The sequence below is a fragment of the Nomascus leucogenys genome, chromosome 7b (genome assembly GCF_006542625.1).
Source record: "Nomascus leucogenys isolate Asia chromosome 7b, Asia_NLE_v1, whole genome shotgun sequence".
NCBI classification, from domain to species: Eukaryota; Metazoa; Chordata; class Mammalia; order Primates; family Hylobatidae; genus Nomascus; species Nomascus leucogenys.
In genome coordinates, this window is record NC_044387.1 from 9,180,902 (window position 1) to 9,205,983 (window position 25,082).

The 25,082-nt window shown below is 50.4% G+C and overlaps 2 protein-coding genes across 4 annotated transcripts in view; one reads left to right on the top strand and one right to left on the bottom strand.

The window, feature by feature from the left end:
• ZC3H7B (zinc finger CCCH-type containing 7B) overlaps positions 1 to 20,567 on the bottom strand; it is a 53,997-nt gene extending 33,430 nt beyond the window's left edge. The window contains exons 1-3 of one of the 3 annotated variants that reach the window (XM_030815472.1): positions 20,107 to 20,567; positions 13,086 to 13,268; positions 2,579 to 2,637 (exon numbers count right to left, since the gene is read on the bottom strand). In XM_030815472.1, coding sequence (XP_030671332.1) covers positions 2,579 to 2,631 — 53 coding nt within the window. In that variant the 5' untranslated portion in view covers positions 2,632 to 2,637; positions 13,086 to 13,268; positions 20,107 to 20,567. Of the gene's footprint in view, positions 1 to 2,578; positions 2,638 to 10,260; positions 10,661 to 13,085; positions 13,269 to 20,106 lie in introns of those variants that run through there. The other 2 variants (XM_030815470.1, XM_030815471.1) reach the window with 2 other exon arrangements.
• The window catches only part of RANGAP1 (Ran GTPase activating protein 1), a 59,350-nt gene continuing 53,781 nt past the window's right edge, over positions 19,514 to 25,082 (top strand). The window contains exon 1 of the mRNA XM_030815475.1: positions 19,514 to 19,850. The gene's annotated coding sequence lies outside the window, so the exon portion shown is untranslated. The remainder of the gene's footprint in view (positions 19,851 to 25,082) is intronic.

Sequence of the window (25,082 nt, forward strand, 5' to 3'; positions counted from 1 at the left end):
CCTTAAGAGGCCGACAGACGGCTTCAGGGAGGCTGCCTTGTAGCTGGGCCTTCCTAGAACTCCCCTTTGGAAAGGAGAAGGAGGGGACAAGAGAGAACATTTACCCCAAGCACCACCTGGTCCCTTAACCTTCACAATGACCCCGTAGGGGAAATGGGAGAACTGGGCTTGGAATCCAGCTCCACAGACATCAGTGACTGAGGCTGGGGACACAGAACTCTTCTTATGGAAGACAGCAGTGGCCGGAGTCACCTTGTTCACCAGACTGGCCTCTGAATAAATTGGAACACTTACCCAAAATGAAACCCTCGCTCCCCAAAATGGGAGAGGACCTGCCGCCCATGAAGAGAGATGAGCTAGCAGCCGCTCTGATGACCAAGTCTGAGGAGGGTTTGCGAACTCCCAGCCATGGCAGCAAGGTGGGGTTGGCCAACAGCCCAGGGAAGGGGTGCTGAACTTGGGGCCATGCTCTAGGTGCACCCAAAACCCCTAATCAAATCAGCCCAGCACAGGACACCCTCCAGAAGCGGCCAGGAAAAGTGACTGCGTTGTGCACTGAGGAAGGAGAATGTGTTGTGTCAATATGAACACTCGCTCTGTGAGAGCAGCACGGATACTGAGGGCGTGTGAAAAGGGACCCAGTCTGCAGTGACACGGGTGAGAAAAGGCAAGGGAGTATGCTGGGCACAGCGGCACGTGCCTGCAATCCCAGCTACGTGGGAGGCTGAGGTAGGAAAACTGCTTGAGCCCAAGAGATTGAGAGCTGCCTGGGCAACACAGGGAGATCCCATCACAAAGAAAAGAAAAGGCAAGGAGTGTTTTACTGGTCTGTGTGAGAGAACAAAAGTGGGGGGTATATAAGGGAACATAGAGGGAAATTCCAGTTTTATGGGGAGCCCTATTTAAGAAAAAGAACACAAAATGATGAACACAGGATTGTAACGGTGCATGCCTTCCAGGGCCTCGGAAGGGGCTCGTGCAAGTGAGAGGCCACGATGCCCACGCTTCATTAATGTTGTGATAATTATGCCTCTGAGGATCTATTTAAGAGCAATAAGAGAAAAAGGTTACTCAAAATATTTTGTGTGTAAAAAAAAAGAGAAATAAGACAAAAACAAATGTGGGGCTGGATGCGGTGGCTCACACCTATAATCCCAGCACTTTGGGAGGCCAAGGAGGGCAGATCACGAGGTCAGGAGTTCGAGACCAACCTGACCAACAGGGTGAAACCCCGTCTCTACTAAAAATACAAAAATTAGCTGGGTGTGGTGGCTGGCGCCTGTAATCCCAGCTACCTAGGAGGCTGAGGCAGGAGAATCGCTTGAACCTGGGAGATGGAGGTTGCAGTAAGCCAAGATCGCGCCACTGCATTCCAGCCTGGACAACAGAGACTCCATCTCAAAAAAAAAAAAAAAAAAAAAAAGTGTGGCGTGTGGGTGCTCAGAGGCATACAATACAAAGAATGTGAGTTTTGTGTTTTGTGGTCAACCAGGCTTGGGCTAGAATGCTATTCCTCAATAGCTCCATGACCTTAAACAAGTTGCTTAACCTCTGTGAGCCTCAACTTTCTCATCTACAAAATGGAAATAAGGCTACCTACTTTACTGGGCTGTTGTGAAGATTAAAAAGATGATGGATTGGCCAGGCACAGTGGCTCATGTCTGTAATCCCAGCACTTTGGGAGGCTGAGGCAGGAGGATCACTTGAGCCCAGGAGTTTGAGACCAGCCTGGGCAACATAGCAAGACCCCGTCTCTACAAAAAAAATTTTAAAATGGCCTAGTGCGGTGGCTCACGCCTGTAATCCCAGCACTTTGGGAGGCTGAGGTGGGCAGATCACCTGAGGCCAGGAGTTCAAGGCAGCCTGGCCAACATGGCAAAACCCCATCTCGACTAAAAATACAAAAATTAGCCAGGCATGGTGGCACACACCTGAAATCCCAGCTACTCGAGAGGCTGAGGCAGGAGAATCGCTTGAACCCAGGAGGCAGAAGTTACAGTAGGCCAAGATCATGTCACTGCACTCCAGCCTGGGCAACAGGGCAAGACTCTGTCTCAAAAAAAAAAAAAAAAAAATTAGCTGGGTATGGTGGTGTCTACCTATGGTCCCAGCTACATGGGAGGTGGAGGCAGGAGGATTGCTTGAGTCCAGGAGGTCAGGAGCACCATTCACTCCAGCCGGGGCAACAAGGAGAGACTCTGTCTCAAAGAAGACACAGATGTGAAGGTCCCAGCATGGAGACTGAGACTGTAACAGAGGGACTATTGATTTATCAGAAAACTCGTGCAGTCATGCAAGAGAATTAACAGGGAGTGCAAATGTGAAGGGTGAGGGCAGAATTACCTACTGGACAAGATCGAAGGGTAACCTGGGCCAGGGAGCATGTGTGCATGTGGAGTTCACGCCCAGCCACACCAGCCCCTTCCTGGCTCCTCCCAACTGCCCGCACCTCAGCGCACACAGGAGCCTTGGCAGCAAAGGCTCAGCAACAAGAAAAGGGAGCGCGGGGTGGGAGTGGCTCTCAGAGAACCCACCCTTGCCCACCCAGCCGTCCAGCCCCTGCTGCATGCAGGCTTACTGAATGAACTGCAGCCCTTTCTCGATGTCCGCCTTCCGTTTCTGCCTCTCCATCAGTCTCTGGGGGAGAGAGCACAGTCCATCAGTCAGTCAGCAAGAGACAGGTTGCCGTCGGCCACCACCACTTCGTGGGCCCTGTGATTGGGTGCTCTCACTCCCACTCTCATTCCCTTCCCCATGTCAGGAGGGATGTCCCTGAGGGCGATGACCACCCTCAGGCCGGTGTCCTCCACACCCATGGCCCCCTGGACTCTTAGATTGTGTGGTACCCTCAATGGACAAGGGGCATAGAGGGTACCTGCCCTTTCCCACACAGGCTTGAGCTACAATACCGTATGGACACCCTCAAGTTCAAGGGAAAACTATTTTTTTTTTTTTTTGGAGACAGAGTCTCCCCTGTTACCCAGGCTGGAGTGCAATGGCACCATCTCGGCTCACTGCAACCTCCGTTTCCTGGGTTCAAGTGATCCTCTTGCCTCAGCCTCCTGAGTAGCTGGGATTACAGGAGCCCACCACCATGCCCAGCTAATTTTTGTATTTTTAGTAGAGACGAGGTTTCGCCATGTTGGCCAGGCTGGTCTCGAACTCCTGACCTCAGGTAATTCATCTGCCTCGGCCTCCCAAAGTGCGGGGATGACAGGCATGAGTCACCATGCCCGGCCCCCCTTTTTTTCCTTTTTTTTTTTTTTGAGATGGAGTCTCACTCTATTGCCCAGACTGGAGTGCAGTGGCGCAATCTCAGCTCACTGCAACCTCCACCTCCTGAGTTCAAGCAATTCTCCTGCCTCACGCTCTGGAGTAGCTGGGAATCCAGGCATGCACTACCATGCGCCCAGCTAATTTTCGTATTTTTAGTAGAGACAGGGTTTCATTATGTTGGCCAGGCTGGTTTCAAACTCCTGACCTCAGGTGATCTGCCTGCTTTGGCCTCCCAGAGTGCTAGGATTACAGGCGTTAGCCACTGTGCTCAGCCAACAAAGGCTTTCTTTTAGAGCGTATGTTCTAGTGGAGAGGCACACGACAGTAAATGTATCACATAACACAGGAAGGATACACGCAGTTAAGAAAAAATAATAAGATAGAGTGACAGGGTGCTATAATTCCGAGTCGTCTGAAAGGCCACTTTGACCTTTTTTTTTTTTTTTTTTTTTTTTAGCCAGAGACTCACTCTGTTGCCCAGGCTGGAGTGCAGTGGTGTGATCTCAGCCCACTCCAACCTCCACCTCCCGGGTTCAAGTGATTCTTGTGCTTCAGCCTCCTAAGTAGCTGGGACTACAAGCACTTGCCACCATGCCCGGCTACTTTTTGTTTTGTTTTTTTTTTTTGAGAGGGAGTTCCGCTCTGTCGCCCAGGCTGGAGTGCAGTGGCACGATCTCGGCTCACTGCAACCTCCACCTCCCGGGTTCAAGCGATTCTTCTGCCTCAGCCTCCCGAGTAGCTGGGACTACAGGTACGTGCCACCATACCCAGCTAATTTTTTGTATTTTTAGTAGAGACGGGGTTTCACTGTGTCAGCCAGGATGGTCTCGATCTTCTGACCTCGTGATCTGCCCACCTTGGCCTCCCAAAGTGCTGGGATTATAGGCGTGAGCCACGGCACCCAGCCTACTTTTTGTATTTTTAGTACAGACAGGGTTTCACCATGTTGGCCAGGCTAGTCTCAAACGCCTGACCTCAAGTGATCCACCCGTCTCCGCCTCCCAAAGTGCTGGAATTATAGGCATCAGCCACTGCGCCTGGCTCACTTTGACATTTGAATGGAGATCTACTTGTATGACGTGAGGGAGCCAGCCCCGCGGATACCTGGTGGGAAAGGGCTCCGGGCAGAGGGAACAGTGAGTGCAAAGGTCCTGAGGGAGATGCCTTGTTGGTGTATCTGAGAATGTGCAAGAAGGCTGGTGAGGATGGAGCAGAGTGGGCAGTGGGGAGGGTGGTGAATAGGAAGGTCAGAGAGATTAGCAGGGAAGACCACATATAGAGGTATTTTCATTTTCTTTTCTGAGACAGTTTCACTCTGTTGCCCAGAATGCAGCCTCAAACTCCTAGGCTCAAGGGATCCTCCCACTTCAGCCTCCCAAGTAGCTGAGATCACAGGCGTGCGCCACCATGCCTCGCTAACCTTTAAAATTTTTTGTAGAGACAAGGTCTCACTATGTCGCCCGGGCTGGTCTTTTTTTTTTTTTTTTTTTGAGGCGGAGTCTTGCTCTGTCGCCCAGGCTGGAGTGCAGTGGCACAATCTTGGCTCACTGCATGCTCCGCCTCCCAGGTTCACGCCATTCTCCTGCCTCAGCCTCCCGAGGATGTATTATCTTTAAGAGTAAGTGAAAAACTAGAAGCAACCTTAATGTCTACCAGTAAAGGATTAACTTAATTAATTAAATTATATTAAATCAATTAATTAAATTGATTAATTAAATTCCATACCATGGAATACAATGCAGCTATTGAATCCATATGTATTGTCATGGAGATGCCTCCGTGCATGGTTGAGGAACAAAAAAAGAACCAGATTTCTCTGTTAGGGGCTCTTATTCTGCCCAGGTCTCAAGACCAACATCCCCGAGCTTCCATTTAAGGGAGTGCTTCTGCTCTCTTCACTACCCGCTCCCCAGATGAGCTCTTGCATTTCATGATAACATGAGTCATGTTAATGACTCACCTATCTCTTCCTCTTGCCAGGCCCACCCCCCTCCCTAGTATTTCAGACTCATATCTCTTATCTTCTGGGTAGTGGTACCTGGAAGTCCAACACCCAGGCTGCCTATGACTTCCATCCCTTTCTTAATCCTGGACCCTCTACCTGGAATGCCCTCTGCCACACACACCTTCCCAACTCCTACTCATCCTTTAAGACCCAGCTTAGATGCCTCTGTGTCCAAAGTCCTCTTTGGTGCCATCTCAGCTGGATTGGGTGTTTCTCCGACTGAACACATTCCAAACGGAACTCAGCGTTTTCTCCCGTAATCTTACTCCTCTTCCATTATTCCCTGACTCTATTCATAGCTCTGAGCATCATCCTGTTCTCAGCCACCTTTACCTCATAAATATTTCCCCACCCTGCAACCCCTCATATCCTCTCCACAAGCATGGCTATCTCTCGGACAGCCATGGAAACATCTCTTGCCAAGTTTCCAATGCGCCCCCTCCAATATGCTCCCATTCAGTAGTCAGGGATATCTGTGTAACGCATATGCCAATGTCACTCCCCCACTCAAAACCGATGTGCACACATGCACGTATACACACGAATGAATGCAGGCTAAAAACAAAAAAAAAAGGTGAGGCTGGGCACAGTGGCTCACGTTTGTAATCCCAGCACTTTGGGAGGCCGAGGTGGGTGTATCACTTGTGGTCAGGAGTTCGAGACCAGCCTGGCCAACATGGTGAAATCCCATCTCTACTAAAAATACAAAAAATTGCCAGGAGCAGTGGCTCACGCCTGTAATCCCAGCACTTTGGGAGACTGAGGTGGGTGGATCCCGAGGTCAGGAGTTCAAGGCGAACCTGGCAAATATGGTGAAACCCCATCTCTACTAATAATACAAAAAATAGCCAGGAGTGATGGCGTGCGCCTGTAGTCCCAGCTACTCGGGAGGCTGAGGCAGGAGAATTGCTTGAACCCAGGAGGCAGAGGTTGCAGCGAGCTGAGATTGAGCCACTGCACTCCAGCCTGGGTGACAAAGTGAGACTCCATCTCAAAAAAAAAGGTGAAAACCAAGCCAGGTGCAGTGGCTCACACCTGTAATCCCAGCACTTTGAGCACTTTGAAAGGCGAGGCAGGAGGATTCCTTGAGCCCAGGAGTTTGAGACCAGTCTGGGCAACATAGTGAGACCCTGTCTCTACAAATAAATAAAAATATAAGCTGGGCATGGTGGCACACACCTGTTGTTCTGGCTACGTGGGAGGCTAAGGTGAGAAGATCACTTGAGTCCAAGAGGTTGAGGCTGCAGTGAGCCGTAATTGTCACTGCACGCCAGCCTGGGTGACAGAGCAAGACGCTGTCTCACAAAAAGAAAAGGGTGGGCCACGTGCGATGGCTCACGCCTGTAATCCCAGCCCTTTGGGAGGCCGAGACGAGTGGATCACTTGAGGTCAGGACTTCAAGACCAGCCTGGCCAACATGGTGAAACCCCATCTCTACAAAAAATACAAAAATTAGCCAGGCGTGGTGGCAGGCGCCTGTAATCTCAGCTACTTGGGAGGCTGAGGCAGGAGAATCGCTTGAACTCAGGAGGTGGAGGTTGAGGTGAACCGGGATCGCGCCACTGCATTCCAGCCTCAGTAACAGAGCAAGACTCCGTCTCAAAAAAAAAAAAAAAAGGGTGAAAACCAAATAAGCACTGTAGCTTAGTAATATACTAATTCCAATTTTCTGGAGCACATAGGATATCACTATTCAAGGACGCTAGGTAAAGGGAATTCTTTGTACTATTTTTGCAACTTCTTGTGAATAAAAAGTTAAAAGACAAACAGAACTTTCCATGACAACACTACTCGGAGAACAAAGTCCGAGCTCCTCATCCTGGTTCATGCAATACCGCAAGGCATGCCTGGCCTCTTTCTGCCCCACGGCCCGCCTGGAATGTCACACTCCCACGACAACGGACCATCCAGCTTCCTGCCCAAGCTGACGGCTCTGAGTGGGGCTCCATGCCCACTGCTTCCCACCCTAGCTTAATGCCCACCGCTTCTTTAAAGCTCAGCCAAGGTGGCTCCTCTACCAGGAAGGCTTCTTTCCCCAACCACTACTGCACACAGTACCCCAAGCTTAATGCAACCACTGTGCTCATCCTCAATAACTGAAATTATGTGCTTATGTCCCCATCTCTCCCTAAACTATGAACTTCTTGAAGGCAGACACTGTATCTGATTCATCTCTAAGCAGCCCAAAGAAACTGTTTGGGGGCCAGGCGCAGTGGCTCATGCCTGTAATCCCAGCACTTTGGGAGACCGAGGCGGGCGGATCACAGGGTCAGGAGTTCGAGAATAGGCTGGCCATCATGGTGAAACCCCGTCTCTACTAAAAGTACAAAAATTTATCGGGGCATGGTGGTGGGCACCTGTAATCCCAGCTAATCAGGAAGCTGAGGCAAACGAATCGCTTGAACCAGGGAGGCAGATGTTGCAGTGAGCTGAAATCACATCACTGCATTCCAGCCTGGGTGACAGAGTGAAACTCCATCTCAAAAAAAAAAAACTGTCCGGGAAACCTATTTTGATTAGGTAGCGCTTATGAATCCTAGAAAAACAGTGAGGATGCTATCAGTCATCATTTCTTTTTTGTTTTTTTTTTAAAGAGACAGGGTCTCACTCTGTCACCCAGGGTGGGGTGCTGCAATGGTGCCATCATAGCTCACTGCAGCTTCAACCTCCTGGCTCAAGTGATTCTCCTGCCTCAGCCTCCAGCATAACTGGAGCACAAGCCACTGCATCTCGTTAATTTTTAAATTTTTAGTAGAGATGGGGGTCTCAATTTGTTGCTAGGCTGGCCTTGAACTCCTGGGCTCAAGCGATCCTCCCAACTTGGCCTCCCAAAGCACTAGGATGACAGGCGTGAGCCACTGCACCCAGCCTCAGTCATCATTTCTTAAGCACTTTCTCCTACCAGAAACTGCTCTAAAAGCTTTAAATATAATAATCCTCACAAATCCCATAAGAAAGTACCATTATTTCCCCATCTTATGATGAGGAAACTAAGGCACAAGGAGATGAAACAACCTGCCAGGGTTACACAGTTGGTAAGAGATGGAGCTGGGATTGGACCTGGCAGTTGGCCTCTGGAGCCCACACTCTTGTCACCTCCCTACCCTAACAGCGCTCCTCTCCACTCTGCACCAGGCTGCCTCCAGCCTTGACCCACCCCTTTGCACTCACTTCCCCCGGTTTAATGAAAGAGAGGCAGTCAGTCCAGACTGCAGACACGCCACACAGCACATGAACACTATGTGAGGTTATGCCATCTCTAAAGACACCCGGCGCATCTCCTGACTCACCGGGCTCTTGATGGCTTCCTCAGAGAGACCAGGAAAGGTCTAATTTTGCCATCCTTAGCCCTATTAGTCAGCATTCCAGGCCTCCATATATCCCTTCCCCACAGTCCTCACATGGCATGTCTGCCCACCCTGAGGACCCTCTGCTCCAAGGTGGTCAGGGAGGAGTCATACCTCACTTCTGGGCATTACTTGCAACATGTCAAGTACCTTCTATGGCAGGGATTCTAAATGGAGAGAACTCAAGGAAAACATTTACAACCTGGCTTTCACTAACCCCTACCTGATGTTTGGCACGCCTTCCAATTATGAATGTAGGCAACACACTGCAGGAATATCCTGTAGCCACCTGTGACCCTGTCACTGCCAGAATCTTTTCCTATCAGGTTGCATTTACTGCAGACATAACAAAATGTTCACACTCATCACTTTTAAAATTAAGGTAGTTCAGGGCCAGGCGCGGTGGCTCACGCCTGTAATCCCTGCGCTTTGGGAGGCATAAGCGGTCGGATCACGAGGTCAGGAGATCGAGACCATCCTGACCAACATGGTAAAACCCTGTCTCTACTAAAAATACAAAAATTAGCTGGCTGTGGTGGTGCATGCCTGTAATCCCAGCTACTCAGGAGGCTGAGGCAGGAGAATTGTTTGAACCAGGGAGTTGGAGGTTGCAGTGAGCTGAGATTGCACCACTGCACTCCAGCCTGGTGACAGAGTGAGACTCCGTCTCAGAAAAAAAAAAGAAAGAAAAGAAATTAGGGTAGTTCCATTAGACTGCTAGATCTGGTTTTTTAATTGATACTATAATCCAAGACAACTACCTTCCTTTGTAATCCTATGTATTTCATTTTTTTTTTTTTTTTTTTTTTTTTTTTGAAACAGAGTCTCACTCTGTCGCCCAGGCTGGAGTGCAATGGCATGATCCTGGCTCACTGCAACCTCTGCCTCCCCAGTTCAAGCAATTCTCCTGCCTCAGCCTCCCGAGTAGCTGGGATTGCAGGCGCCCGACACCATGCCCGGTTAATTTTTTATTTTTAGTAGAGATAGGGTTTTGCCATGTTGGCCAGGCTGATCTTGAACTCCTGACCTCAAGTGATCCACCCACCTTGGGCTCCCAAAGTGCTGGGATTATAGGTGTGAGCCACTGCATCCGGCCTATACTTTTTGTTTTTGAGACAGGGTCCTGCTCTGCCACCTACGCTGGAGTGCAGTGGCCGGATCTAAGCTCACTGCAGCCTCCGCCTCCTGGGCTCCAGTGATCCTCTCACCTTTGGCCTCCTGAGTAGCTGGAACCACAGGCACGCTACACCATGCCTGGTTAATTTTTTGTACGTTTTGTAGAGACAGGGTTTTGCCATGTTGCCTAGGCTGGCACTTCATACATTTAAAAACATGACAGATCTGAAAAGATTTAGAAACGCTATTCTTTTTTTTTTTTTTTTTTTTTTGAGACGGAGTCTCGCTGTCTCCCAGGCTGGAGTGCAGTGGCGTGATCTCGGCTCACTGCAAGCTCCCCCTCCCGGGTTCATGCCATTCTCCTGCCTCAGCCTCCCAAGTAGCTGGGACTACAGGCGCCCGCTACCATGCCTAGCTAATTTTTTTGTATTTTTAGTAGAGATGGGGTTAGAAACCCTATTTTAAGGAATCATATTATTTATCCACACAATCATATCAAAGGTAGGTTTTTGTTACCCGACTTTTCACAGAAAAGTGAAGTGTGGAGGGGATCTGTGACTTGCCCAAGGCCACACTGTTGCTGAGGAAGAAAGCTGGAGCTACTGGCAGGGTTCCCGGCTCCAGGAATGAATGTGAAATGGCAACCTGCAGCTTGTGTTCTTGTCAACTGGCTCGCCTTGAACAGAAACCAAAGTTCAGGAAACTTCCCCAGACCTCCCAACTCCCTGGTCCCTGCCCAATAAACTAAACTAAGAGTCAGCCCCAAAGCACCCTCCCCTGCCCTCCGGCAGCATTCTGCTTACAAAGGGCTTCTCCTTCATAATCTTGTCTTACCCTCCCAACAACCTGGGGCCAAACTGCGCAGGAATGGTTCAAACCCACATCCCTGTCTCCAGGGGGCCTGGGCTCCAGCTTCTTCTTCTTCTTCTTTGTTTTTTTGTTTTTTTTTTTGTTTTTTTTTTTTTTTTTTTTTTTTTTTTTTGAGACAGTCTTGCTCTGGCGCCCAGGCTAGAGTGGAGTGGCTCGATCTCGGCTCAGTGCAACCTCCACCTCCAAGGTTCAAGCGATTCTCCTGTCTCAGCCTCCAAATAGCTGGGACTACAGGCATACACCACCATGCTCAGCTAATTTTTTTTTTGTATTTTTAGTAGAGACGGGGTTTCACCATGTTGGCCAGGCTGGTCTTGAACTCCTGACCTCAAGTGATCCACACACCTCGGCCTTCCAAAGTGCTGAGATTACAGGTGTGAGCGACAGCCTCTGGCCCTGCTCTAGCTTCTACATCAAGACCCACCAGATGTAGTGCTTAAAGTGAGACTCTTGAAAAATACTCCCTGGCCGGGCGCGGTGGCTCACGCCTGTAATCCCAGCACTTTGGGAGGCCGAGGCGGGTGGATCACGAGGTCAGGAGATTGAGACCATCCTGGCTAACACGGTGAAACCCCGTCTCTACTAAAAATACAAAAAATTAGCCGGGCGTGGTGGCGGGCATCTGTAGTCCCAGCTACTCAGGAGGCTGAGGCAGGAGAATGGCGTGAACCCAGGAGGCGGAGGCTGCAGTGAGCCGAGACAGCGCCACTGCACTCCAGCCTGGGTGACAGAGCGAGACTCCGTTTAAAAACAAAACAAAACAAAAAAAAACCCTTTTTAAAACAGTAACAGAAGGTCATTGTAAAAGCTTTGGAAATTATAGGCAAGTATTAAAAAATAAGCCAGAATCACCCAGAGCTTAGAGTGACTGTCTAACACTGCGGCATACCCTGTTCCTCCTGAGCAGTTAATTAGTCACTGCTCCTGCTCCCAGGGAGCTTGGAAATCCTTGTGGTGCATCCTTGGGCATCAAGAGAGTTTCCAGCGCTGCTCTGCTTGCTTTCGTGCCTGGTGCTGACAGGGAGGCAGGCTGGGCCATGCAATCCATCAGCCCTGGGTTCAAATCCCAGCACTGTCCCACACTGGCTTTCAGGGCACCTCCCTGAGCCTCAGTTTTGTCATCTGGGAGACAGGGATGATGATACACACCTGACAAGACAATTTTGCAGCTCCACCTGGTGTGCCTCCCCCAGAAGGGGTCAGAAATTCATGTTTCTGCTAAACTGGATGCTGTAGACAGCACTCACGACAGACATAATTATCCTGTAAGTTTTCAATCAGTCAATGTTGATTTCTTTTTTTTCTTTTTTTCCTTTTTTTTTTTTGAGACGGAGTCTCGCTCTGTCGCCCAGGCTGGAGTGCAGTGGTGCGATCTCGACTCACTGCAAGCTCCGCCTCCCGGGTTCACGCCATTCTCCTGCCTCAGCCTCCCGAGTAGCTAGCTGGGACTACAGGCGCCCGCCACCATGCCCGGCTTATTTTTTGTATTTTTAGTAGAGACGGGGTTTCACCGTGTTAGCCAGGATGGTCTCGATCTCCTGACCTTGTGATCCACCCACCTCGGCCTCCCAAAGTGCTGGGATTATAGGCGTGAGCCACTGCGCCCGGCCATCGATGTTGATTTCTTTGCAGTTTCCCTGCCCAGTTGTGGGCTGTTTGGCAAGGGCTATTCTGTGGCCAACCTGCTACTGTTATTCATTTATTCAACAAATAACCATGAAGCACTTTTAGTGCAAGGGGCCCTACCAGGTGCTAGGGGAACACGGTTAATAAAGTCCTTTCCCTGGTGGAACTTGTCATCCATGGGCAGGAAGACAAACCAGCGTGAAATGCACACGACAAGTAAAAATAGAGATCAGAGTCACAAGGAAGCTGAAGCAGGAGGCGTGGCATGGAGTGATGGGAAAGTACACTAGGGCCGGATGCAGTGGTTCACACCAGTAATCCCAGCACTTTGGGAGGCTGAGGTGGACAGATCACTTGAGGCCAGGAGTTCAAGACCAGCCTGGCCAACATGGTGAAACCCCATCTCTAATAAAAATACAAAAATTAGGCTGGGCGTAGTAATCCCAGCTACTCAGGAGGCTAAGGCAGGAGAATCACTTGAACCCAGGAGGTCAAGATTGCAGTGAGCCGAGATCACACCACTGCACTCCAGCCTGGGCGACAGAGCAAGACTGTCTCAAAAAAAGAAAAAAAGAAAGAAAGCAGACTGGGAGTTTAGGGAAGGCCCTTAGGAGGAAGCTGACATTTAAGAGAGATAGCTAGCCGGCCATGGAAGATAGGAGGTGGGGTAAGAGGGCACCTACCTAGCAGGGGACAGGCACAGGCAATGGCCCTGAGGTGGGAACAAGCTGATAATGTTCCAGGAAAACTCAGAAGGCCACTGTGGCTGCAGCGCCCGAGCGAGGGCAAGCCACGTGGGAGGCAAAGTGCAAGGGGCAGGCGAGGTTGGTCTCAGAACCACTCACAGGCCATGCTGGGAGCCAGGGCTGTGTTTTGCATGTGTCAGGAAACTGCAGGAGAGTTTTCAGCAGAAGAGTGACAGGAGCTTATTTATTTCGCAAGAAGATCCTTTTGGCTACTGCAGGGAGGACGTATCACAAGAGAGGATACTGGGAGATTCATTAGGAGGCTATTGCAGTGGTCCAGGCCTGGATCAAGGCAGACAGTGAAGAAGATTCAGGAATATTCTGAAGGCTATTAAATGATCACAACTGCAACCCCTGATGCAGATTCGACAGGATCAGTACGGCCGTTTCACAGAAAAGGAGATGGCCTTCTTCTTTTCACAGAAAAGAAGCCAAGAATGACAAAATAATCATGCCTCCATCATACAGCCAGCATGAACAGGAGTTGGGAATGAAACTCAGGACTTTGGGCTCCCTGCCCTGTGTTCCTCCGCCTGTGGAGGGAGAGGGATGACACAGGGATGCTCCAGGGAACAAGAGCATAGCTGAACCAGGGCGACCTCTGAAAACCCCAGGAGGGCCAGAGCCCCCACCTTCCCTGCAGCCCTCACAGGAAGTGCTCAAGGAATGATCATCAGCTGACCCCAGCACTTCAGTAACACAAACCAATCAGAAGACACGGTTCTCAGTCTCAGGGAATCCAATACCCTGTTCCCCTCCCAAGTCACATTGTGGGCTGGGTAGGAAGAGCAGTGGGTAGGTGATGCCTCAGTCTTTTTCTTCTGAAAAACAGGGACACCTCTTACCTTACGTCGAAAGACTGTCATGACAATTAATGAGAGACTGTGGACATAGCAGGACACAAATGTTGGTGGTAGTTAGGATTTCCAGACTGATAAGAAAAGAGCTTCGAGGAAACTGGAAGTAACCTGAAGGCTGTCTCCTGCATGGCAGCTAAGACCTCGGATGCCAGGTGGCTTCATCTGACCCCCTTCTCTACCTCAGCTGTGTGATCTCAGAAGTGTTACTTAGTCTTTCTGAGCCTCAGGCTCCTCATCTACAAGATGGGGCTGCCAATGATTACTCCAGTCTCGAAGAGCTGTTAAGTGGATTCAATAAGAGAAGGCATAGGCAATGTCAAGCATGATGCTGGTATACAGTGGTGTTAACTATATGGGGGCTGCTGTTATATGGGTGTTATATGCTGCTATATGGGTGATCGTATCCCCACGATCACCACCATGCTCATGTCTCAGCCTCTGATGCTGAGGAGCTGTGATGCTGCAGAACTGAAGTTACCAGATGTTTCTGAAGGGAACAAGGGTTCTGAATGCAGGAATGTCCCTACCTCTGGGCCTCCATAGCCCGGTGGGGAGACTGCACCAACACAACCAACACAGCACCAACACAACCAACACGCCTGCAAAGAAACAGTCTCCCTGGGGAGAATGAATTTGGTGGGAAGGAGTCTGTAGCTGGTGCTGACAGAGGAAGGAAAATGAGCTTGTTTTCCAGGGGCCATGAAATGTGATGAAAGGAGCTGACTTCAGGCCCAGCGCGGGCTCATGCCTATAATCCCAGCAGTCAGGAGGCCGAGACGGGTGGATCATGAGGTCAGGAGTTCAAGACCAGTCTGACCAACATGGTGAAACACTGTCTCTACTAAAAATACAAAAAAAAAAAAAAAAAAAATTAGCCAGGTGTGGTGGTGCGCGCCTGCAATCCCAGCTACTCAGGAGGCTGAGGCAGGAGAATTGCTTGAACCCGGGAGGCAGAGGTTGCAGTGAGCCGAGATTGCACCACTGCACTCCAGCCTGGGTGACAGAATGAGACTCCGTCTCAAAAAAAAAAAAAAAAAAAAAGAAAGCAGCTGACTTCTGTGGAGGCTCCTGGGAGCTGACGCACAGCCCATCATCAGCCCAGGCTGAGCCTCCAGCTTGGGGCTGCAGCACCTCCACCCCGTGCTGTCTGAATAACCTCAGGTCCCCCCTGAGGCTCCTTCCCAGGCCCACACCAGGCCAGCTCCAGAGCCAGACATCCTGGTTTGGCTCTGCAGCTCTGCCCCTTCTGCACTTCACTGAAACTCTCTCTATGCCACAGTTTCTTCACCTGTAAAATGGGGATAATTACAGTGCCTCCCTCTAGGGCTGTCGAAAGAATTAAATAAAGGCTGGGTGCAGTGGCTCACACCTGTAATCTCAGCACTTTGGGAGGCCGAGGCGGGTGGATCACTTGAGATCAGGAGTTCAAGACCAGCCTGGCCAACATGGCAAAACCCCGTCTCTACTAAAAATACAAAAATCAGTCAGGCGTGGTGGCAGACACCTGTAATCCCAGCTACTCGGGAGGCTGAGGCAGGAGGATCACTTGAACCCGGGAGGCGGAGGTTGCAGTGAGCCAAGATCACGCCATCACACTCCAGCCTGGGCAACAAGAGCAAAACTCTGTCTCAAAAAAAAAAAAAAAAAAAAGAATTAAATAAGCTAATTTAGGAAAAAACACTTGCAACAGGGCCTAGAGAATTGCTGGTTCAGTGATTACTAAATTAATAAAAATTTTTAAACACTTCTAGCTCTTTTCATCTAAGTTTCTTACCCTGATCCCCAAGCATGGGTTATCATTAAATATCATCAAATCTCAGGGCTCCTTTTCAGAAGGGGAAACTGAGGCCCAGAGAATCGAAAGGATCATGATGGCAGAGCCTGACTTGAACCCAAAGTCATATATCTGCCCACTAGACTGTGGCTGTACCAGGTGACCTGTTCTTCTTTCTACATCCCTGCCTTTGTCCATCTCAATGCCTCTGCTTAGAACACCCTTTCTCTGGCTTTTCAACCTATCTTTCAGATGTCCAAACGGCACTTTTAGGAAGATCTTCCACTCTTGGGCAAAATAAACCTTCCTCCTCTACACTGGGGCATAATTCAATTTGACAACACAATGGCTGAGTGTGTCATCCCGGCACGGCCTCTGGGGCTGGAGGCACAGAGGGTGAATCAGACCCAGTTCCTGTCTTTGGGAAGCTCAGATTAATGGTCCATATCTATCTCATTCCAAGCTCCAAGCTCCTCCAGGGTGCTGGGCCAGCACCCAGCAGGCACTAAGGAACCAAACTTGCTCAGATCCCCACGCTCAGGGACCGGTCCTCCTTCTACTGTCATTCTGCTTTCTGCAGTTAGAAACCTACTGAGAGTGCTTTCACTGGGCCAGCCCCTCGGGGCCCTGGGACACAGAGCCAGTTTAGGAGAACTCCTTGGTCTTGGGGAGCCTGTTGACAATGCTACTCCAGTTTCATTTGCTAATTCAGACCATCCAGTCTCTGTTTTTGTTTTTCTGAGACGGAGTTTCACTCTGTCGCCCAGGCTGGAGTGCAGTGGCGTGATCTTGGCTCATTGCAACCTCCACCCCCCAGGTTCAAGAGATTCTCCTGCCTCAGCCTCCTGAGTAGCTAGGATTACAGGCACCCACCAGCATGCCCAGCTAATCTTTTTTTTTTTTTTTTTTTGAGACAGAGCCTCGCTCTGTAGCCCAGGCTGGATTGCAGTGGCGCGCTCGGCTCACTGCAAGCTCCGCCTCCCAGGTTCAAGCGATTCTCTTGCCTCAGCCTCCCAAGTAGCTGGGATTACAGGTATGCACCACCACATCCAGCTAATTTTTGTACTTTTAATAGAGGCGGGGTTTTACCATGTTGGCCAGGATGGTCTCAATCTCTTGACTTCGTGATCTGCCCGCCTCGGCCTCCCAAAGTGCTGGGATTACAGGCGTGGGCCACCGCAGCTGGCCAATTTTTGTGTTTTTAGTGGAGACTGGGTTTCACCATGTTGCCAGCTCTGGTCTCGAACTCATGACCTTAAGTGATCAGCTCGCCTTAGCTTCCCAAAGTGCTGGGATTACAGGACAGTCCCTGTTCTTGCTTACGTATCTGAGAGGAAGGTGGTGCAGAGGGCAGGAGCACACTCAAGAGTCAAGAAGGCCTGGATTCAAATCCTGCAGATTGACCTTGGGCTGGGCACACAAATCCCATGTTCCTTAATTTCTTCATCTGTGAAATGGAGATTACAATGCCCACCCCTCATGGAGCTACTATAACAATTAGAGAGAATGTAAGTCAACTTCCCAGCACAGAAGCAACTGTGGCTAACCCAGAAATTCCCTTCTTCTCCACCCTGGCAAGCCTCCCCATTCTTTCAAGTTCAAATTCTACTTCTTAGAAGAAGCCTTCTCTAACTTTTCCAGGTAGCCTTGAGCTCTCTTCTCTCCACTCCCACTGCACTGACGCCAGAATTCTTGTGTTCTCATTGGTTCACTAGAGTCAACTTTCTCTTTCCAGCCAGATAATAAATGACAAAGTCAACTGCAAACCTGCCCCACAGCATCTCACAAGAGGCACTTGAAAAGTAACTTGCAGACAGGCATGAGGTGGCTCACGCCTGTAATCCCAGCACTTTGGGAGGCCGAGGTGGGTAGATATGTTGAGCCCAGGAGTTCACTTGAATCCAGATATGTTGAGCCCAGGAATCACTTGAACCCGGGAGGCAGAGGTTGCAGTGAGCTAAGATCGTGCCACTGCACTCCAGCCTGGGTAAGAGTGAGACTCTGTCAAAAAAAAAAAAAAAAAAAAAAGAAAGAAAGAAAGAAACTTGCAGCAGCCAGGTTTGGCGGCTCATGCCTGTAACCCTATCCCTTTGGGAGGACAAGGCAGGAGGATTGCCTGAGCCCGGCAGACTGAGCTACAATTGTGCTACTGTACTCCAGCCTGGGTGACAGAGTGAGACCTTGTCTCAAAATAAAAAATAAAAAGAAAGCTGGGCGTGGTGGCTCACACCTGTAATCCCAGCACTTTGGGAGGCCTAAGTGGCTGGATCACGAGGTCAGAAGATCAAGACCATCCTGGCTAACACAGTGAAACCCCATCTCTACTAAAAATACAAAAAATTAGCTGGGCATGGTAGTGGGAGCCTGTAGTCCCAGCTACTCAGGAGGCTGAGGCAGGAGAATGGCGTGAACCCGGGAGGCGGAGCTTGCAGTGAGCCAAGATCGCGCAACTGCACTCCAGCCTGGGTGACAGAGCGAGACTCCGTCTCAAGAAAGTAAAATAAAATAAAATAAAATAATGAAAAGTAACTTGCTAAAGTGGCCCAGGACTCTGAGAAAGGGTGACGATTTGGAGCCAGAAAACTGGGTGGGAATCCTACCTCTGCTGTCTGACTTTCCAGCAAGACACACAATTCGGCCTAAGGTTTCTTATCTAGAAAATGTCTACCTGACACAGTTGCTATGGAGGACAGATGAGCCAACACATGTGAAAGCCCTTTTGTTATAAACTAAAAAGTGATATTTGAGGGATTATTATTTTCAGATTGAGGGATTATTTTCAGATTCTCTATCCATGTCTCAAACGACACCTCAGCTTTCCTACTGAGACTCGAGAGAGCACATCCCACCTCACAATAATCTTCTTAGCCTCACAATAATCTACCAAAACCCACATTCTTGTCTAACCTATACAAAAGCTAGCAGCTAAGAACACACAGCATCTATGGAACAGAAACTTTATCCCAGCTCAGGGACAACAAACTCTCCCATCCTCAGATCTCATCCCTCCTGGACAGGTTCTTTCTTCCCACCTTAAGTCTCCCCACTTCTCAAACACACTCCACCCAACTGTTGACCAGGTGTCATTTCCACCTTGCAGTCCAACTTCTGTGGGAGGTGGACACGGGGAAAGAAGACCACCACGGAGGGGATGGCTGTATGTGTGTGGGGGAAGTATTGGTAGTAGAACTAAAGAGTCTGCCAGCATTTTGTGTCCAACACAGTTGCTACATGTACTATAATTATCTCATTTGTGTGAAAATTCAAGGATCTGCATTCTGCTATTTTCATCAGGCTGAACTGCAGATGCTGAGGAATATGGCAAGAAGTTGGGGTTCAAAGTCTGATGCCAAAGCTAGCAACCCAAGAAATAAAACCGCTGATCACCAGCTCCCCACTCAGGCCCAGCCCCCTTTTCGAGCCCCCAGACTCCCCATGCAGGGCCCTAGCCCCCTAGTCTTCCCCATCAATGCCCTGTTGGCAATATAGCCATCAGGTTCTATCAGAGTGAGCGTTTTTATATGATTATTTTCCCCCCTGGGAAAACGGCTTTGTCCGTGAAAGTCTCCCCAACCAGGCGCCTTATAAACACCCAAAACAGACAGAGTTAAGGAGAAAGGAGGGGAAAGGAGGAGGGAGCAAGCCCGGAGGGGGGTCCCGAGGCTCGCTGCGGGCAGGATGGGGGTACGAGGCCGGGGTCGGCGGCTCCCAGGCCCCCAGCCCCGTCAGGGCGCCCCCCTCCCCAGGCGCCAGAGCCGGGGTCCGCAGCCCCCTAGCACTCCCTGGACGGCCGCGGGCCTCCCACAGGCCTCGGAGTCCAGAGACTGATCCTGCGACCGGAAACGCCCCCCTGCCCAGCAGGCCCAGACCGCGCCCCCCTTTCCTGCCGCCCCCTTCCCGCGGGCCCGGCTGCAGGCCCCGGATCCCCGGGCTCGCGTGGCCGCCGCAGCCGAAAGGGGCGGCCCGTCGGGCGGCCCCGCTCCCCGGCCCTCGCCGCGGCCCCTCCAACTCCGGGTGCTGCGGAGCCAAGGAGAACACAAAAGGAAGGGGGGCCCTGCCAGCGACGCCCCTGCCAGCCCCGGAGACCCCCTGAGCGGGGTCGGCAAAGCATCCGGACACCCCAGAAGCTCCGGACGCCCAAGAGAGAGGCCCCTCGAAAATTTCAAGACACCTCCTGGGGGCTGCAGGGGCGGCCGAGTCTCTCCAGCGCCAGGTGCCCCCGGCCGCACGGTAACTTTAAAACTTTGGGGCAGGGCACGGGGACCGGGATCCCCAAAAAGGAGGAAATGGGGGTTTAGAGACTATTTTTTGCAAAATCCCACTTTCCAGGTGACTCGGCGCGCGGCCCCGGCCTGGAAAGGGCTCTCCGCGCCTCTTCCCCAGCCCGGCCCGGCCCGGGCGTCCCCGAACCCTCGCGCGCGGGCGGCTCCGGACGCAGTGGCCCCGGCCTCGGCCCCGCGGGGCTCGGGCCGCGCCAAGCACTCACCTCCGCCGGGCTGCGCTCCCCGCGGGCCTGCGCCGAGCCCGATAAATGGTATGCTATGACTAGAGGTATGATTACGTTATTATTATTAGTAATAATAAAAGTAAATGCTATTTAATTACGGGCGGCCGCATCCTGCTCCCGGCGCCGCCGCCCCGGCAGCTCCGTCCATGTGGCTCTGGAGCGCTTTACTTTCATTTCCAGCCCCTCGGCAGGCCGCTCGCGGCAGCACCCGCTTGAGGCACCGTCTCCCTGCAGCTCTTCCTCCTCGGGTCCTAGAGAGCTCGGCTCCCGTCGCCTCGCCGCGCCCGGGGTGGGCGGCGCGGGCTGCGCACCTGGGGAGAAGTGGGTGGGCGAGTCGGGGAAGCCCCATTCTCCGTCGAAAGCTCATGCCTGGAATTCACCTTTATTTTCTTTAAAAGTGTCCTGCCTTTTAGGGGGGTTTCTTTTGGCAGTTCTGCATTTCTGGGTTGATGTTGCTCAAACCCAGCGCCTCCGCCCTTCCCCATCTGTGTCAAAAGCCCTCCGGCCCCCCCCCTCCGGCTTCCAGGTGCTTTCATGGAAGGCTGCCCAAAACCCTGGTTGCGTTGTGCCCTTCTCATAGATGGGAACCGGAGACACATAGAAGAATCAGGACCTCACTTGACTGGAGTTTTATGTATAGGATGTTAAAAAAATATTGAATGACACTTGTTAAAGACTACAAGGCCGACTTTATTGGCATCATGAAGGGTGTAGGGACCACTGCAGTGGGATTTGCGGTCTGGGAGAGTATTTGGGCTCAATTCAGAATTCAGCATGGGCAACTGGGAATTTATAAGGAAGGAGAAAGGATCCACTGATTGAGGGCCAGTGCATAGGAAACTGCATCAGAGATAAGAGGATTCTGGCTTAAACCCATCTAACAAGATTCTTGCTGAAGGCAGGCCAAGGTGATCAGACATCACCTGGGGAATGGTGGAAAATGAGGAACCTGATTAGATATTGACAATCAGGGCTGGGTGCAGTGGCTCACGCCTGTAATCTCAGCACTTTGGGAGGCTGAGACGGGTGGATCACCTGAGGTAAGGAGTTCAAGACCAGCCTAGCCAACATGGTGAAACCCCCATCTCTACAAAAATACAAAAATTAGCCAGGCGTGGTGGTGGGTGCCTGTAATCCCAGCTACTCAGGAGGCTGAGGCAGGAGAATCACTTGAACCCCGGAGGTGGAGGTTGCAGTGAGCCAAGATCGTGCCATTGCACTCCAGCCTGGGCGACAGGGTGCGACTCCGTCTCAAAAAAGAAAAAAAAAAAAAAGATATTGACAATCAGGTATGGAGAATGGGGGAGTCTAGCTAAACCAACTTAGCAGGATTCTTGCCAAAATTGGACAATGCAGCCCAGGGGCAGTGGCTCACACCTGTAATCCCAGCACTTTGGGAGGTTTAGGCTGGAGGTTCACTTGAGCCCAGGAGTTCAAGACCAGCCTGGGCAACATAGTGAGACCCTGTCTCTACAAAAAATTAAAGAATTAGCTGGCGTGGTGGTATGCGCCTGTAGTCCCAGCTATTCTGGAGGCTGAGGCAGGAGGATCACTTGAGGCTAGGAGTTTGAGGCTGCAGTGAGTGATGATCATGCCACCTGCACTCCAGCCTGGGTAACAGAGCAAGGCCCTGTCCCTAAAAACAAAACAAAACAGGCGGGGCGCGGTGGCTCACACCTGTAATCCCAGTACTTTGGGAGGCTGAGGCAGGCGGATCATGAGGTCAGGAGATCAAGACCGTCCTGGCTAACACGGTGAAACCCCGTCTCTACTAAAAATACAAAAAATTAGCCAGGCGTGGTGGTGGGTGCCTGTACTCCCAGATACTCGGGAGGCTGAGGCAGGAGAATGGCGTGAACCTGGGAGGTGGAGCTTGCGGTGAGCTGAGATCGTGCCACTGCACTCCAGCTTGGGTGACAGAGCAAGACTCTGTCTCAAAAAAAAAAAAAAAGAAAACAAAACTGGACAATGTAAAGATGAACACAGAAGTCCAAAAGTCAAGGCGTAGTTGAAAAGTTCAGGGGAGCCTAAATAGAGTTTAGTCAAGGAGAGAATCTTTGCCAGGGATCTTTCTAGAAAGGATTTGAGGCTGCTTAGAAGACCTACTAGGTAAGGGGAGATTAACCAGACAGACCAGCTATGCATATCCATGATACTGCCTCAGGACTGGTGAAGAGGCTATATTTGAATCCACAGCTCATGATCCAAAGAGTGTTCATTTAGCACTACCTGCCCCATTAATTCCTGGAGGACTCTCTCAAGAGTTCTCTCAGATTTCCCTCTTAATCCTCTTCATTTTACACACATGCACACATACACACATGTGTATATATTTTTAATTTATTTCAGATCAGCTGTGAGCCTGGCAGACTTTATCTTTACAAATGTTATCTCTTCCACAAACATTTGTGCCAGACACAATCTTAGGAACTGGGGATGTAACAGTGAACCAAATTTTAAATATTTAAATGCACTGTGGTAAGTTCTAGGAGAGACAAGAACCTGGAACTGTGATTACCTTTTTTTTTTTTTTTTTTTTTGAGACAGGATCTGACTCTCTTGAGCAGGCTGGAGGATAATAGGGTGATCATGGGTCACTGCAGCCTCCAGCTCCTGGGCTCAAATGGTCCTCCTGCCTCAGCCTCCCAAGTAGTTGAGACCACAGGTATACATCCCTACACCTGGCTAATTTTAAAAATTTTTTTGTAGCGATGGGGTCTCATGTGGTCCAGGCTGGTCTCCAACTCCTGGACTCAAGTGATCCTCCTGCCTCGGCCTCCCAAAGTGCTGGGATTATAGGTGTGAGCCACTGCATACAGTCTGCATTTACCTATTTAATTCTCACAGTAATCCTGGAAGATTGGTTTCATCATGCCCATTTTACAGATGAGAAACTGAAGCTCAGAATGAAGTGACTTGCCCAAGGTAGCAGTTCTGTCTCCAGAGTCTGTGTGCTTTACATGGCCTCCTACGCCTTCCTCTGTCTCTGCTTTAAGGGAGACTTTAAAGGGGAACAAAATGCACCTGAACCTGCAGAAGCTGTCAGACTTCCTTCTCTAGGTGCCTTCTTCCTCCTCACTACTCTGAGATCAACAAACAAAAAGACAACTTCAGCTGTGCGTAGTGGCTGACAGCTGTAATCCCAGCACTTCAGGAGGCCGAGGTGGGAGGAATCCTTGAGCCCAGGAATTCTAGACCAGCCGTGGCAACACAGTGAGATTCCATCTCTTTTTTTTTTTTGAGCAAGGTCTCACTTTGTCACCCAGGCTGGAGTGCAGTGGCACAATCCTGGATCACTGCAACCTCTGCCTCCTGGGTTCAAGCGATTCTCATGCCACAGCCTCCTGAGTAGCTGGGGTTACAGGAATGTGCCACCCTGCCCAGCTAATCTTTTTGTATTTTTTAAAATGGAGATGGAGTTTTGCAATTTCAGCCAGGCTGGTCTCGAACTCCTGGCCTCAAATGATCCACCCATCTTGGCCTCCCAAAGTGCTGGGATTACAGGTATGAGCCACTGCACCTGGCCTGTGAGATCCTATCTCTACAAAAAACCAAAAAATTAGTGAGGTGTGGTGACACGTGTGTGTGGTTCCAGCTACTTAGGAGGCTGAGGTGGGAGGCTCGCTTGAGCCCAGGAGACTGAGGCTGCAGTGAGCCGTGATTGGGCCACTGCACTCCAGCCCAGGTGACAGAGCAAGACCCTGCCAAAAAAAAAGAAAAAAAACAAAGAAAGCCTCTGGCATGAAGAAGGTAGATGCTTTTGTCCAAATCTGAAAACAGAGTTCAGTGGCCATCAGACATTTCTGCTGTTTAATGGGAAATCAACCCTTAAGACACCTGGGATAGATGCAAGATCATGGGCTAGAGGCAGTGAGAGGCTGCGCCTGGCGATTTAGGGAGGCTGAATGGTGTGGTGCTTATGTCACTAAGACATTAGGAGGACCAAGGTCCCCAGCCCTGCCAATTGCTGGCTATGTGACCCTGGCAATCTAGCAGCATCAATTTCTTCATTTGTAAGATAAAGATAAGGAAACTGAATCCACATAAAGTTTGATTTAAGGATTTTAATGAAATATGGGCACGGTGGCTCATACCTGTAATCCCAGCACTTTGGGAGGCCAAGGTGCGAGGCTTGCTTGAGTCAGGAGTTCGAGACCAGCCTGGCCAACATGGTGAAACCCTGTCTCTACTAAAAATACAAAAATTAGCCAGGCATGGTGATGTGCACCTGTAGTCTCAGCTACTCAGGAAGCTGAGGCAGGAGAATCCCTTGAACCCTGGAAGGGGAGGTTACAGTGAGCCGAGATTGCACCACTGCACTCCAGCCTAGGCGACAAAGAAAGACTCCGTCTAAAAAAAAAAAAAAAAAGGCGGCGTGGGGGTGGATTATAATGAATAATGTCTGTAAATCATGTAGTGAAGGCTGAAAAAATATAAATGTCAGGCCGGGCATGGTGGCTCACACCTGTAATCCCAGCACTTTGGGAGGCTGAGGCAGGCGAATCACCTGAGGTCAGGAGTTCAAGACCAGCCTGGCCAACGTGGTGAAACCCCATCTCTACTAAACATACAAAAATTAGCTGGGTGTGGTGGCGGGCATCTGTAATCCCAGCTACTCGGGAGGCTGAAGCAGGAGAATCGCTTGAACTCATGAGGTGGAGGTTGCAGTGAGCCAAGTTTGCACCATTGTACTCTAGCCTGGGCGACAAGAGCAAAACTGTCTCCAAAAATATGTGTGTGTGTGTTTGTGTGTGTGTGTGTGTGTGTGTGTGTGTGTGTGTTCCCATATCCCCATCCCCTAGGCAATTTACAATGAAACACCCTTGATAACTTATCACATTTACCACCATGGTTATTATCACTCTCATTTCATCGATGAGGATGCTGAGGCCAGTTGGATTGCTGCATTTTGCCTCAAGTGAACTAGGTGGCAAATGGTCTGGTGATTCCACCAC